This window comes from Cynara cardunculus (genome assembly GCF_001531365.2).
Source record: "Cynara cardunculus var. scolymus isolate 2C chromosome LG 4, CcrdV1, whole genome shotgun sequence".
NCBI lineage: Eukaryota > Viridiplantae > Streptophyta > Magnoliopsida > Asterales > Asteraceae > Cynara > Cynara cardunculus.
Window position 1 is genome coordinate 12,238,613 of NC_037531.1, and position 16,759 is coordinate 12,255,371.

Below are 16,759 nucleotides of genomic sequence, written 5' to 3' on the forward strand. Positions count from 1 at the left end.
TCCTGATCATGAGGTGAAGGCGAGGCGGAGAATTGATCGAGGAGGGGGTTTGGAGGTGAGAGGTAATGGAGAAAAGATGATTTGGTTTGGGTGGTGGGTTCGACAGCGATGGTGGGGCACCAGAGTGGGGTCCAACCCTTGAGGTGAATGCGGTGGGAGAGACGGCCGGCGTAATATTCACAGCCCATAAGTCCAGATTTCATATAAAGAGAGAAGAATATGAAATAAGGGGAATGGTAAAAAGGGAATAAATGGATCAATAAATGGCTGAAGGGATATGATTCTATTTTTGTAGTTGAGTGATTCAGCCATGGGCTGACCGTATAAGCCTATACCGAACGGTTAGATATGGTTGTGCGAATAACTCACATGGCTTATACAGCCCATTAAGCTGCAATCGAACAACCCCTAACACAACCCACGTCCAGACCTGGCCTTCCATATTGTTTCAGCGACAACTCGTAGATAACTGGAAAAAGGCCATCCGACCTTGTTTTTTCACCGATTTCAAATATTATTTTTGATAAAACTCTAAAATATCATTCTCAACCATAGGAATAAAAAATCAACAAGAACCATCAAGTATTGAGTCTCATTTTCTCATTTAAAGTTTTGGTTTTTACACCACTTGAAATCTACAAAGAAAACTAAAAGTCTGACCTTCTAAACAAAAATATAAGAGATAAGACTACTAAGGTTCGATAGAGGATTGAAAAACGAAGCTAACCATATAAAGAACTCAAAGTTTGGTTGAGTATTTTACCTCAAAACAACGAAAAACGAAGATTTCAAGTAAAGCTATGATTTATCCCTCAAAACTCAATAATATTCTAACTTTCTTGAACCAAAATGTTGCTAGAAAGGCCCTCTGTATTTATCTCCAAAAAGTTTGGCATATTAGTTGACTAAATGATCCAATAACAAGTTTTAAAGAACGCCTGTCGTTTTCAAATATGATATTCAAATAAATATGTCCTCTTTGTAATATAGGTCTTCAAACCATGAGAAACCTTGCACTAGCCTCCCCGAACTTTCTGACATTTTACGTCTGGCCCTTGTTCTCACTACTTTCACCAACTTTACACTTTTACTCTGATTCAACATTTTTATTCAATATTAGTCCAATTCCCAAATATTTTTTTTTTAATTTTTGATCCAAAAAATAATAAAATAGAACTCCTTTTATTTTCCTTTATTTTCTTTTTCATTTCATAAATGTTTATTTACCCTATTTTGGGTGTCACATTTGTGACTGCTCACGAGCTAGAAAAGTGCACCTATAACATCTATATTTAATAAAAAAAATGTGATAATGGGTCAATGGACTATTTGCTCGTATACGTGGATGACATGTTGATCGCAACGAAATATATGAAGGAGATTCAAGTTATAAAAAACCGGTTGAATGTTGAAAATTTTTACAACTTTATTTTAACCGTGAGTATGTGATATGTGTGAATCCAAAAAACTCCGAGTGATGTGATTAACTAAGTTTGTAAAAATATAAAATCTAAAATTAAAATGTAAAACCGCAAAAGCTTAAAAAGTTGAATTTGAAAAAATTAAATTACAAAAAAGTATTTCTTAATAAAACCCGCCTTGAAAAAACGTGCGCCAATGCACGCCTCAAGGAGCCATGGCGTGAGTCATGCCTTACACAAACACTATGAGCCTCGTCATACCGGCGGAGACGCGTCTTATGACACGACACGTCATGACACACTTTTTTGAACACCGGATGTTCCATGACCACTTTGTGTGGGAAGTCATTGATCAAGGTGAGCAAGGTATATACTTACGACAATCTCGCAAATGTGTTCACCAGATGTCTTCCGATGGCCAAGTTCAGTTTATGTTGGGACTTGGTCGGTCTTTTGAGGTGCAACTGGGTCCGAGGAATTCATGATGGAGGAGGTATGGTTCACTTTCCCGATAAGTTCTGTTTTTGTTTGCCGTCATTGATTTAATATTTTGAAGGTTGTTTGAGTTGGACTGTTGCTTTAATAGAGAAACATTCAAGTTTTTCGGTTTGAGTGTACTTATGAAACCAATCTGGAGATTAGAAAGTTTGTTTCCAAAGTATATCGTCAAAATCAAGAGAAACAATAGCTCCCTGTGATTAATCATGTGCGCTGCCATGCTCCATATCGTGCAACTCACTATGGTTTTTCGGGATTTTTGGTGTATGCGACTTGTGCTACGACCTAGTGTCACTCCCCATGTCGTGTAGCGTTATCTGGATGGTTTTAACAACAATTTCTTCAATTTTGGTACTGGTTCTCATGATTTTACGTTGTACTTTCTCTCCCAAAACATAGATACAAAGATACTAATCTAGGGACGTTTTCTCCATTTTCTTTCCATTTCCACGCATCGTACGCAACATTGTTGATGATGGATTTTTCGATGGTCTCTCGGGTTTTTCTTGTTTGGGTTTTCCACATAAAATCCGATGTCACTTCAGCTTCTCTTATTTTCTATAATTGTTTACACATATATGTTGGTATTTCGATGTTGGTCACTTGAAGCGAATGCTTTGGTATTAAACTCGTGATCATCTCTTTTCTAGTTGATAACACAATACAACTCTTTTTCATGATTATTTCATTCTAAACAGATATAATTTATATTACCTTATATATTAGATTTATCAAAAGTCTTAAAAACAAATTTTAATGCACAAAGTACTATACATTTACGCACAAAGTCTTAAAAACAACTTATAATGCATTAAGTATTACTACTTTATGCATTTGGTCTTAAATTTTTTTAATCTACAATTAATATAACATATAGCGCAAGTTATTAATGCACATTATTACTTTTTCTTTTCATGTTCCCAAGATACTTTTGACACTTTTCACTCATGTCTTCACCCTCTCATACCTCTACGTCTTCCATCCCCCAAGGTGAGATTTAAAATGATATTCACCATGAGTTCTCATTCATCTCCATTCAATTACTCCATAACTCTCGGTCTCGCTCTCGATCTCTTGATTCTTTGCTCTTATTGTAAATCGAACACATTTATGGAGTCGTTTAGATATATTGGATTTTAAATTGTCATACAATTTTTTTCATTGATAGACTGTAATTGGAACCGTAACTCTTATTTATTTAAATTGTATTAATATGTAAAGACCAAATGTAACTTATATCATCCTTAAATATTCTATAATAAAACCTGTAAAACCTCAAAATTGTTAAAATTCACTGCTCCCGCCGTATTGTATTGTCGTGGGTACACAACTAGTTTTAAGTAAATCACAAGGACCAAAGTGTAAATTCACTCTATTTTACTTTTAAAGGTGGAAGGATACCTAATTTTTTCAGCAAGAAATCTTTGAAAACAACATGAAACAATTAAAAACTTGGAAATAAAAAAAAATCATTTTAAAACACAAACATTTGATCATGAAAAGGGCTTTTGATTCCAAAAGGCAAGAAATAGACCTAGAAACTAGAAAAAAAAAAAGGATATACTGAGCTGTCGCAGTAATCGGAGGAGTCATTGATATTGCTGGTAGTATTGTTTGTTTCAGCAGCTGATACTCTTTCTCTTTGGTTCATCATCTTCGTTTCTCTCTGCTACAATTCTGCCCACCATCTTCTCTTTTGAACTCGCTTTGGTTTCAAGAATGGAATGAAGTATTCACATGGACGGAATAAGCTAATCCCCAGTAATCCCGTTTCTGCAAAATCGGGGTTTTTCTATTCTTGATTCCTTCCTTCCTTCCCTTTTTTTAATTCCTTTGGATGCAGAAATGAAATTTGACAGTCTAACCCTTGTGGATAACTCCTAAACGATCTTCATAATTTGCTGCTGTGGAGTTCGTCTGCAAAATACGGACAGGTATGTCAACGATTTTGTTATGATTGATTTCATCTTCTGAAAACCCTTGAAATTTTCTTGATGTGTTTCCTTTTTCTTGTTAATGCGCTCGTACTATAGGTTTATGGTGTGTATTTTGGGTTTTTAACAGCTTCTATGGTTGGTGATACTGATCGTGCTTATGTGACAATTTATAATGCTCACTAGCTGTTTGATAAAAGGCCTGAACTAAAATATATGGTGATATAATCGGTGGATTTGTTTTTTTCGTATTTAAGTAAGTTTAAAGTATATATTATGAAAGTATTGATTGTTAAGGGTCGTAGGATTGATCACACCTTTTCTAATGGATGATAATTTTGATCGTTAAGGGTCGTAGTATTGATCTTATTTTCCTTACATACCTTACCGATCTTACTTTCCTTCCATACATTTTGGAAATATTATTCTTTAAATCAGCAATGATTAAATAAATTGAATAAGCTATAACTAAACCAATATCAATCAAACTCGTATCTAAAATTGAAGCATGTGAGTGTACTTGATCTTGCATTGACTGCATTAGTTTTATTTTGGGCAACTTTTTCTTCATATTTTTGTGCAAGCATATCTATTCTTTATGTTCAGATTACTAATGTTCTTGTTTGGTGTTTATCAGGAGACAAACTATGACTCAACCATCTGTTGTTTTAGCAACTGCAAGCTATGATCACACCATTAGGTTCTGGGAGGCCAAAAGTGGGCGGTGCTATCGAACTATTCAGTACCCAGAATCTGTAAGTTTTCTAATCATATGATTTGCATTGCTTGTCAGGTTCTAATCTTGATATAGATGTTTACATTACAAAATTTGTTCCGTTTGTAATTCTAGTTTTCGAATTGTTGGATTGCTTCTTTGATGTGTAAAATACGATTTGATATCAAGAAAAAGGGAATTGTATGGACCCATATCGACATCATCAAATAATTTGTAATGATGATAACGGACAAATAGATAATTTTTTGTAGCATGAAAAGTTTAAATGTTGCAATTTATATGAGATCACCCAAAATGTAAGTAGCTATTGTCACGGGATGTAAGGAGTATTGCACAAATGTAAAGCATATTAGATCCCAATGAATGTGTGTGTCTATCATGTATAGGAGAAGTGCATGTTCCTAATTTTATATAGCTTTGTTATTTGACCTTTTTCTTCACTCTCGTGCAAGAAGAGATATCACCAATCATTGTAGTCATACTGATTCTGGTACTATATTGTAAATGCAACACAAGATCACCAGGTGCACTTTTGCCATCTGTTTTATGATCCATTGGTCAAGATAGGGACGAGCCTTGGAGCAGCTAGTAAGGTTTACTTCTTTTTGTGCTGAAAGATCATGAGTAGTCACAGAATACATTCTATAAAGACTACATAAAGGCTTCTCTCCCAATCCTCCTAGAGCCGAAGAGCCTTGTTGCACTAGAGTTGCCCTATAGTGTAAATGTGTTGAGTGTGCCTTGTTTAATGTTAGTAGAACAAAGAAGATCCTAATATTTTAGTGTAATCCCTCCGTCCTATAAAGAATTGTGACATTTAGCTTGACTTATGTCACATGGCTCAAACAAATTGCTATCTACAAAGTATCTGAAATAAATTCAATAAAGAGAAAGTAAATGCATCTTATGGATCCCAATCAATCCCATCTACTTATTTGTAATTATGACAATGGGTAAATAGGTAAAGTTACCATGGAAACTTCTCATTAAAGAAAATGATGCAATTTTCATGGATGGGAAGTATCTTTTTGTCATCTGATTTCTGCACTTAACTGGAATGCAACTTCTCAAATATGTACATATAATTAGAGGTACATACTACACACATGCACTTTCACTGCATGAAGATATTCTAGCTATGAGATTCCAACCTATTTGAGTTCTAGACCATATATCTACTGTGATTATTTAAGATGAACTATTGTCGGTAGGGGAGAGCCTTGGAACCACCTATAAGATTCCTTCTTTGTGACTGGAAAGATCACATATTTGAGTCACGAAACAGTCTGTTTGCAAAATGCGACGTAAAATAAGATCTCTCTCCCAAGTCCCAACCGTTGCAAAACCACTGAGCTTTGTGCACTGACATCATGCTTTTTGGTATGTATGTACTTCTGATGTCTGATTTGATGTTATTTTCATACAGCAAGTTAATCGGCTTGAGATAACTCCAGATAAGAGGTTCCTAGCTGCTGCAGGGAATCCCCACATTCGACTATTTGATGTTAACTCTACCAGTCCTCAGCCGGTCTCTCTCTCTCTCTCTCTCTATCTCTCTCTTTCAATGCACACACACATATGCACACATATATATGCCTGGCTAATGGGATATAATTTTTTTGTCACAATCATAGGTGATGAGCTATGATTCACACACGAATAATGTGATGGCTGTGGGTTTCCAATGCGATGGAAAATGGATGTACTCAGGTTCTGAAGATGGAACTGTAAAGATTTGGGATTTGAGGTCAGTCAAGGTTCATGTTATTGGTTACAATCACGTCTTTCTTCTTCCAAAGTTTAGAAATCTTGATCTTCCTCTTGAAATGACATTAGGGCACCAGGGTGTCAGCGAGAATACGAAAGCCGTGCTGCTGTTAACACTGTTGTTTTACATCCAAATCAGGTGTCATATTTCTTCTCGAAATTACATTTGCTTTTGGCTCCGTTGGTTTTGATTGACTTGTAACTTTCATACTGTGGTATGGGGGTTATATGGAGAATACGAAAGCCGTGCTGCTGTTAACACTGTTGTTTTACATCCAAATCAGGTGTCATATTCCTTCTTGAAATTATGTTTGCTTTTGGCTCCATTAGTTTTGATTAGACTTGTAACTTTTGTACTGTGAGATGGGGTGTAAGTGCAAACTGCCTAAATACAAAATCAAATTGAATCTAGCCACTCCAGTGAGTTTGGTTTAGTTATTGGTGGATTGGTCTTGTATCCAAATGATTTCAAACCGTTGGCACGCTTGGGTTTGTGATTTAAGTTGGCAAACCAAACTGAAATGTGCATTGAATCATGTATTACCAGAACAATCTAATTTTATTTGTAATGCTATGATAATGATTTTTGTTTGAATTGATGCATCTTCTATCAGAATCATTTAGTCACTAAAATGAATCAATTATATATCTTATGATAAATGATGTTTCAAAATTTTAAACAAATGGTACTGAATCAAAGTTGACTGTTCAACTTGATTCGAAAATGGTGGAACTGAGCAAGGACCATTTGCTTTGTGGTTCAGACCTAAACCTTATTAAATCGTACCACTTGTTACTCCACTAATGTTCTGTTTTGGTCTTTTGTCGTTGGCTCTGCAGACCGAGTTGATATCTGGTGACCAAAATGGCAATATTCGTGTATGGGACTTGACTGCAAACTCGTGCAGCTGTGAGCTGGTATATGACTTTTTGATATTTTCACAATTGCAATCTTCAATTCTAGATGTAGAGATGCCGATGACTTACGTGTATGTGACTCCAATGTTGATGAAAAATCAGATAAAAGTATCTTCTATTTTTTAAAGTATATAGTATCTATATACAGCAAATACTTGCATACAATTTGCACCTTTGGTGAGCTTTGAACTCTTAACCCTTGACCTCCTGGGAGGATATGCTCTACTGGTAACCCAGGTACTGCTGGGTCAATGACCCTTTGGTTAGATGAAAATATCTTCTTGGCAATTTTTCTAAAGTATGCTGTTAGAAAATAATTTTCCAGCCTGGCCCATACAGTTCGAATAAATGTTCTTGTTTGCTGTTTTAAAAAAAACTCCATCAATGTACTTTGGGTTGTGAGCAATATATCTAGAGGGATTAGCATTTGCAACCATGGTACTTGATGATTCATTTTCCAAACACACGAGTTCACTATTTTCTGTCAATTGCAGTGTTTTTTTCCTTCTTTTTTTGTGCATTTGGTAAGCATGTTGGTTGTTTAGTAATGAAGCTCCAACATATGGAGCAAATAGAGTTCTCTACCGAAAGCTCAAGATTTATTATTTCGTTTTGCATGTGTTCATTAAACATGCTACTAATCTCCAAGGTTTGCTCTTGCTACATACATCGTATGTATTGCTACCTCCATCCAAAAATGAGTGTCCATATTTTTATTTAAGTTTGTCCCAAAATAAGTGTCCACTTTAAAAAAAAAGATGGTTATACTTTACTAAGTTTCCAATTCTACCCTAATTATGACACACAAATATTTAAGAGTTGATGAGAGAGAGAGAGAGAGAGGGTTTGCTTCAATCATTAAGGGTGAAATTGTCATTCAGTTAATTAAAAACTATAATAATTACAAATTCTTAAACTGTGGTTTTTAGTGGACACTGATTTTGGGACGAAGGGAGTAACAACTTTATGGCTTCAACTTAGGTGCCAGAGGTTGATACAGCAGTGAGATCGTTGACGGTGATGTGGGATGGAAGCTTGGTAGTCGCTGCAAACAACCGAGGAACATGCTACGTTTGGAGGTTGTTGCGTGGAACCCAGGTATCGTCTTCTGTGCCATTTTAGTCAACCGAAGTTTCCTGATCAGCATACTGATCATAATCATGTTGCATTACAGACAATGACCAACTTTGAGCCACTTCACAAGCTACAGGCTCATGATGGTTATATCCTTAAATGTCTTCTTTCACCGGAGTTTTGTGAGCCTCAGCGGTTAGATTTCAGAGTTCTTCCATTCCTTTCATGGTTTTTTTCCTCTTTTTTTGGGAGGGAGGGGAGGTGGTTTGGGTCAATTTTGGACTGATTAAGTTGTTTATTGATTGTTGAAATAGGTATCTGGCAACCGCATCTTCTGATAGTACAGTCAAGATATGGAATGTAGACGGTTTCACCTTGGAGAAAACTCTCGTTGGTACGTTACTTATATGTGTGTGAAACCGAGAATGTTGTTAAGTTTCAGGGTATGTTTTGGTTTTGAACAATGTATGATATGTTGCGTGTTTCAGGACATCAACGTTGGGTGTGGGATTGTGTATTCTCTGTTGATGGTGCTTATCTCATTACAGGTATTTGATATGTAATCATGTAAAGTTTTATCATCTTTATCAAGTTTTGCTTTAGTCCCTATTTAGTGCAACAAATATTTTTTTCTCAATCGATGAAACAAAGTTTCATAATTTCTTATTTTGTACCCATTTTGACCAGTAATCTCCTGATTTTGTGACATTTGATAACATGGATGCCCGCTTACAAAAGGTGTACAAAATGTTTATGGAAGGGTTACGATGAAGGGACCATAAACTTGACATTTAAGTCATCAAATGTTATAAAATCATTTGGTTACTGGTCAAAATGGGTTAAAAAAATAGGAGTTTTTTGAAACTCTGTTACATTGATGGAGAAAAATAATTCTTTGTTACACTTGATGGGAATTAAAGCAAATTTTAGTTGCATTTTGATGCACTGTTCTCTTAGTTCAAAGGGTGCATTTCACCCCAGTCGATCCAGAGCTTGCTTCGGCAGGATCTGAACGCCAGAAGCTTGTACAGGCTTAGGTTTGTCAGTCTCAGGATTTTAGGAGTGTATTTAAGCCTGGACATAGGCTTATGAAAGAACTTATTAGCTCAGAGCATATAGGTCTTATAAGCATGAGCCTTGGCTCGGCCCTATAAAAACGGGTAGACGCCACCCTCAGGAACGCCCCCAGTCCCACGACCATCATGGGGGAGGTAAATGACCGCGAGTCAGCAGGAAGTGGTGGTGCCGAGGTTTGAACCCAGGACCTCCAGGGGCGGATTTAGTAATAGCCTAGGGGGTGCCCTGCCCATGCCCCGGCTATATCATCCTGACACAATGGAACTTTTTAGGGGTCTTAAAGGGTGCACCTGCTTTAATTTGATGTGTGCTTCCCTAAGTTAACAAAAAGTGGATGCAGTCTATTGATAATGTCATTACATGTGACATCATAGGCTTTGGTCGATGTCCAGCCCTTGGAGGTTTGGCCTATTTAGGCTCGTTACGGATGTTAGTCCTTGCCTCTAACCCCAACCCCCAAAATTTCAGCTTCTTCTGATACAACAGCTAGGCTTTGGTCGATGTCTACTGGTGAGGATATTAGAGTTTATCAGGGGCATCATAAAGCCACCGTGTGCTGTGCTCTCCATGATGGTGCTGAAACCACCGCCGCCTGATGTCGATGGGCAGAGCTGGTTGGTTTTGTCCTCTAATTTCATGGTCGGCTATCCGTTACCGTTGGGTAACCCTGCAGGTCACCACCAGAAACCAGTTTGTGTTTCAAGTACTTGTTTGAAAATACAGATTGTGATGCCTTGATGTCCATGGTTGTATTTCTTTTGCAGTGTAAGATTGACTGCACATTTTTCTACTCAGCAATGACCACTCAAACTTTCTTATCTTGCATTTCGAATAAGGTTTTGAATCTTTTTTTCTTGAAGGGTTTTTAGTCAGATGCAGGTAAAGTTGTGGTGGTGATTGGTTACGGTTTGTAGGTGGCAGTTGGTTGCTACTGGTGGTGGTAAATGATGCCTCACCGGAATTTTTATAATTTCGTTAGTAAAGGGAGGTTCATTTAGGAACAGCCTGAGAACTACTTAGGGGCGGTTTGCTAAACACTTAACGCTTATCAAGTCACATTACCTCACCGGATGAATATGGTAAGGACTAAAAATCTTACCCTGTAAGAGCAAGACAAGGACCATGAGTCTTACCCGGTAAGTGAGGGTGACCGACTCTTATCATGGTAAGCACTTACCAGATGAATTGTTGCATACAATGTCGTTTTGATGGACTAAAATCTTACCCGCTAAGTAACTAATAGTGTTAAATTTTACCGGTAAGCACTTATCGGGTAAGTGTTTGGTAAACGACCCCTTAGTTTATGTAGTATTCATAATGAATAACTTTGAATAACATAATGTATGCTATTCATCATTGATATATGGCATATTCATTATGCATACTACATGAAATAGATGGTTCGGTTTATCAAAATATTTTAAGGAAATAAAGTGAACCTGCCATGCGTTAAATTATACTAGAAGGGTACTCGCACAATGCAGCGAAATAAATCTTGATTTTAATGTTTCGTTTTATTTATTTCTTTGTCTCGGTTGATGTTATAATACAATTTTATGTGATTTTGAGAAAATAAAGATGTTTTTATTTTTGAATAAAATATAAATATAAAGAAATAATAAAAAATTGAAAAATATATTGATATTAATATTAAACTAACCATTTAAAATTTTGCTTTTTCTTACGTATTTGTAATTCTTTTTGGTTTAATAATTTAATTTTTTATATTGATGATAATTAAGTATTTTGTTAGAAGTCAATGATTATTCTAATTATATTTTTGATTTTTTATATTTAAAATGAGATGTTTATTCTCTGTTTGATTATGTTTATCTGCATTTAGTTACACGAATTTAAACAAGAAGTTTTAATAAGTTGTACTTATGCATAATTTAAATTTACTTGTAATCTTAAATTTTAAGTAATATGCATCAACAAACAGTACTTCATGTATAAAAAATGATTTTTAAGAGTTTTTGTCAAATACTTTATAATACAGTATAAATAATTTGATGATTATGTTTTGATGTAGAAAATGGTGTTACTCGTTGAAAAATAATTATTTTTACAGGAACGAATGTAGAGTGAAAGCATACGATTGCGATTTGATTAGGGGTGTTAATTTTGTATCAAGATAAATCAACCAATTCATGCACTAACTGTATCAGTTTAATTGGTACTGATTCAGTTGGTACCAATCTAATTGATTGGTAGTATCATACCAACTATCTAAACTTAGTTGGTATGTGATATAAGAAGTCATGTATCATGGTAATCTTGTACTGTAGCAACTTATTTTTTTAACTATTTATTAATTAAAGTGTAGTATAATATAACGTACTTTGATTTTAAAATTTAGGGGGTGTCTGGGATTGCTTAATTGAAACAATTTATGTTTTTCTACAAAAACACTTATCAACTTATTATAAGTCAGAAGAGTTTACTTCTTTAAAAACTCCTTATTACCGGTTTGGCACCGGTATAAGTTGTTTATCCAAACACTCAAAAGTGTTTATTACCGGTGCCACATCGGAATAAGTCAATAAGTTGTTTTTATAAGCAATCCCAAACACCCCCCTTAGTTCTATTTTCATTTTTGCTAAATTATAACATGGATGGATATATGAAATGGAATTTGATTGAATTTTGGTTTGGAAAATACATATTGTTATGTTATGAGATATTTCGGAAATATAAATGGTATAGTTTTAATTTAATTGAAAAATGATTTGTCCCAATCAATGATGTTTATTTGAATTGATCGTGTCTTTGAAACATGTATTTGCATACACTTCGGCTAAATACGTTTTATTGCTTTTGATGATTTTTATGAAATAGTCAATTGGGTTGTTAAGCTCTTGGCTCGGTTTTGACTTAAATAAGTCTTCAGGACATTTGTCTTATTTAAAGTGCTCTATGATGGGCTTTTGGGGTTATATACGATTATGGCATATACATTTGATATATTACACGTCTTGGATGCATTAGTCATTCAATCAGTGTTGTGTAAATTTTAAACTGTAATGCAATAGATCCATAGGCATAAGATTCAGTTGTTAGTTTAGAATTGAGATGTTGTCCCTGTATTCTTGCTAGAAACGATGGATGTAACGGAGGACTTGCGCTATAGACCGTGGATGGTTTAACTCAATGATCGTGCAGTCCGTTAGGTGGCTGCCATTTCTAGCAAATGAGCATGATACGATCAACAAATAACCCAAACTACAGACCATTGGTGGTTGAACTTGGTAACAGTATGATCCATAGTTGAGGCTCGTTAATACAGAAATGATAATGAATTATCAATCATATAGATGAAAATCGTAATTTCAAAATCGTAAAGACGAAATAGAAATTTTCAACAAACCACAATGACTAAAAACGTAATTTACTCTATTTTTAAACCTACAACACCCTAACAGTATTAATATTTATGGTTTCACCCCAAAAAAACTTATGATTTTACATTAAAGACCTAGAAGAATCGCACTTTAATCCCTAAATTGTGGTGAGTACTATAATATATACATTTTGCCCTCAATGACAAACCACCAACCCAACCTAACATGCGTTCATCCCTACTTAAGGTTATGTTTGACAAACTAGTTGATATAGCTGATAAACTAACTGATGAACAAATTATGTTTGACAAAAATGTAGCTGATAAACATGTAAAATGATCAAAAATGACGTCTTACAGAATTAGTCAGTTACAATATTTTATAATATAAATTTAAAATAGTAATAATATAATATATTAACACAAACAAGTTGGTAAAGAAAAATAAAAACAATATAATATGTTAATTAAAAGAATTTTAAATTGATTATTATATAAGTTAAAACAAATTTTAGGAAAAAAAATCTACATTAATTTATGATTTTAAATAACCATTACATATAATATGAATAAAAATAAAATTGGTCAACCTCACATATCCTAATTAATTAGTAATTTTTCAAAATTATAATTAATAATTAAATTAAATATTTTATTAAAGTTTTCTAACATAATATTATTATTAATTATGAAAAAATAAGTATAACTTTAAATGTAATTTTACATAAACATTATTAAAATTGCTAATAGCACCCTCTTGATAAGAGGGTTGAGTCATGCGCGCTTGGAAATTATGTCACATTTAAACTCGATTTAATAATAAGATTATATGTAATTATCATTATTATTTTATATACATATATATTAATCAAGTTATAATATATAATTATATGTATCGTCTATATTGGTGCGTTTGGTGCGCAGACAGGACAGGACGAGACAGGATGGGACATGACAACTGTTCAGCGTTTGGTAAGACAGGACATGACAGGACAGAACTGATTAAAATGACCAATTTACCCTCAATGAGTTGTTTAGTGTTTTTTCACCAAAATCAATCTTACTGCAAAATGTATTGTTTCCATATGATCTTGATCAGATATCCATATACACTACAAACAATCCCATTGCAATTTGAATTGCTAGAGCTTGATTAAACAGCCGATTTTTGCAAAGCAAACCCTAAATCGATTCAAACCTAGCAAACCCTAAATCGATTCAAACCTAGCAAACCCTAAATCGATTCAAACATAGCGATGAGAAGGAGAAGGTTAGGGCAATCGTGTACCTGATGAAGGAGAAGGTATAGCGATGGAGGCCGTCGGACTGTGTGTATGGACTAGAACTCTCGTCGCCGATTGAGGGTCGGTGCGATGGAGGATGTGCGATGGAGGCAGTCTGAGCATGGAGGGGAACCTAGAGTGCGATGGAGGGTGTCGTCACCGATTGAGGGTCGGTGCCATGGAGGCGATGGAGGCAGTCTGAGCATGGAGGAGCGACAGGGAAGGACGCACGATGAGTGAGGAGGGTAGATTAGTAAAAAGAAGCTTGTTCCACTTAGTTCCATGGGGTAAGGGTGAACACCCGTGTCCCATCTGTGTCCAAGTTAGTTCTAGTTAGTTCTACTTAAAAACACACCAAACGTGGGACAAGTGTGTCCTGTCCTGTCCTGTCCCACCCTGTTCCACGTACCAAACACACCCTATATATGTGTATTTACACATATTATATAATATTTATTATATATATATATATATATATATTTATTATTATATTACATATATCTATTAGTATTAAAGTCTCCTCATAACTACTTTAAAATTTTTAATATAGTGTAATCCAAAATTTAATTTTTATGATTAATTATTTATTTTAATGAATGAGATATTTTATATTTATAGAAACCATTTGTATTGAATTTAAATAAGGGAAAAGTTCAGCAAACTAAGGGGCTGTTTACTTAGTGCTTACTCGGGTAAGCGCTTACCAAGTCATATTTCCTTACCGGATGAATATACAATGACCAAAAATCTTATCTGGTAAAAGTGAAGGCATGGACCGAGAGTCTTTCCGGGTAAGTGATGACGACGATTCTTACCACGGTTAGCGTTTACCGGGTAAATTGTTACATACGATATCATTTTGGTAGACAAAATCTTACCCGATAAGTAAGCGATAGAGTTGAAGTTTACCATTAAGTCCTTACCGGGTAAGTGTTTAGGTAAACGGCCCGTAAGAAAATTGTTCCATTTTTAATTATTAAGTTTTTGAACTTTTTTTAATTGAGTAAGGCGTTGAACTTTTTATATGTTGAGTAATTAAGTCGTCGAATTTTTTTTGAATGATTAAATGATTGAACTTTTTAGAAGAAGGAGAATCAAAAGATGCTTTGATCATTTTTTAGGCCCCACCATTGATTCATTTTTTTTGTATTTTTTTTTATCTGTTTATATATGTGACGCCCCAGGTCATAGGCTTTGCATATTCTCATGTAATCATGTATTTCATATAACAAGAAATACAACTTTACACAATCGGTCCTAAATATAATAAGAACTACATTATAAAAGTAGCTACCAAATTTTTCCTTCTCAGAATCTCTTTATTTAAAACTTGTACTTATAAGCAGCATGCAGGTACACGTTATAGCACATTATTCCAAATATTCACATGTAGACAATCATGTAATCTCTTCATAAATTTCTTTTCCCTTAATATCTGGTTACCTGACTTGTAATGCACCATTTAAAACACAAAAAATGAGGGTTAGACCGAAAGGTCTAGTGAAAATTTCCTTCTTGTCTGCTATTACAGGGTGAATAATCACAAAACACATTTGTAACCTCATATTTGTAATGATAACAAATATACAACCTTTTGATATAACAAACCTCTTTTGTCGCATTCAAAAGATGAAACATTACCAATTTATCACATCAAATAACCCAATAACTCATTTAACCATTCTGATATAACTCATTGCATCAAATAGATCAAAATGTTAATGAATTCAGTGCTGATCTCACTGTTAGAATTATCGCGGATGCCTTGTCCAACTATCGCGGATGCCCCGCGCAACTATTGTGGATGCCATGCCAACTATCAAGATTAAAATGATGAACAAACTCATTGGGTTTCCCTTATCTCCCAAAGCTTGGGCGATAAACTCCCTCATCTCCCAAAGCTTGGGAGATGAACAATCCCTTACCTCCCAAAGCTTGGGAGATGAATACTCCCTCACCTCCTAAAGTTTGGGAGATGAACATGCCTCATTGGCCATAATTTTCGAATCCAAAAACATAACATAATTTTATGTATCAAAGTAAATCACATGTAACGCAATAACACGTTTTTTATAAAAGTTTTGTAAGAACTCACCTCGTACGATACCAACCGATATCTCACCGAATCTTTATCCGATTCTTTTAATGAAAACCACCAGAACCCCTCTCCCTTTTCCTCTCAATCTATATATATGACTTCTAAGGAAAGGATGGTGAGGCGCTGCATGGGCATGCACCCTATCTCCCCCATGTGAAAACCAAAGTCCAAGATACACATATTGGACCAAAAATTTCAAACCACAAGGAGGTGACCATAATTTCACCTTTAATCCTCCAACTTCCATCAATTATAATATTTTTATCCCTGAACTTTCCATCGTTATTTATTTCGAAACTCGATCAATAAATTTAAAACCAAACATTACAATATATATATATATATATATTCCACTATATTATTGTAGAAGAGAGAGAATCAAAAGATAAAAAACAGATAAAAAGAGGAAAACTCCTTAGACATAGTTGTTCGAACGCTTCAACATTTGTTGACTCGGATGAAATGAGCTCTAAGAATCAACGAGACACGGTTCTTTCTTCAGCCATAATTACAACATACATCCATATGTTAATTGTACTACAAATATTGTCATTTTAGAATAAATGAAATATAATATAAATTATTTTATGTTTTATTTACTTTTTTGCTTTAT

The 16,759-nt window shown here is 34.7% G+C and overlaps 1 protein-coding gene across 2 annotated transcripts; it reads left to right on the top strand.

Moving 5' to 3' along the window:
- Positions 1–3,459: 3,459 nt before the first annotated feature.
- On the top strand, positions 3,460–10,243 carry LOC112511528 (protein LST8 homolog). 2 transcript variants are annotated; one of them, XM_025117190.1, is made up of 12 exons: positions 3,471–3,680; positions 3,763–3,853; positions 4,491–4,608; positions 6,016–6,117; positions 6,224–6,336; positions 6,426–6,495; positions 7,197–7,274; positions 8,256–8,372; positions 8,449–8,543; positions 8,663–8,742; positions 8,837–8,896; positions 9,894–10,243. In XM_025117190.1, exons 3-12 carry the CDS (start codon positions 4,501–4,503, stop codon positions 10,019–10,021), a joined length of 951 nt encoding a protein of 316 aa, XP_024972958.1. In that variant the 5' UTR covers positions 3,471–3,680; positions 3,763–3,853; positions 4,491–4,500; the 3' UTR covers positions 10,022–10,243. The 2 variants fall into 2 exon arrangements, with proteins under 2 accessions (XP_024972956.1, XP_024972958.1); XM_025117188.1 differs by having other exon boundaries at positions 3,460–3,853.
- Positions 10,244–16,759: the final 6,516 nt, after the last annotated feature.

What these genes read in the sequence shown, in the direction of transcription:
- LOC112511528 (XM_025117188.1), top strand. Translation starts at nt 4,501, where the DNA reads ATGACTCAACCATCTGTTGTTTTAGCAACTGCAAGCTATGATCACACC. An exon ending in TTGTTTTACATCCAAATCAG is followed by an intron (nt 6,496 to 7,196) that starts GTGTCATATTTC and finishes TTGGCTCTGCAG; the next exon opens with ACCGAGTTGATATCTGGTGA. An exon ending in GGTTGTTGCGTGGAACCCAG is followed by an intron (nt 8,373 to 8,448) that starts GTATCGTCTTCT and finishes GTTGCATTACAG; the next exon opens with ACAATGACCAACTTTGAGCC.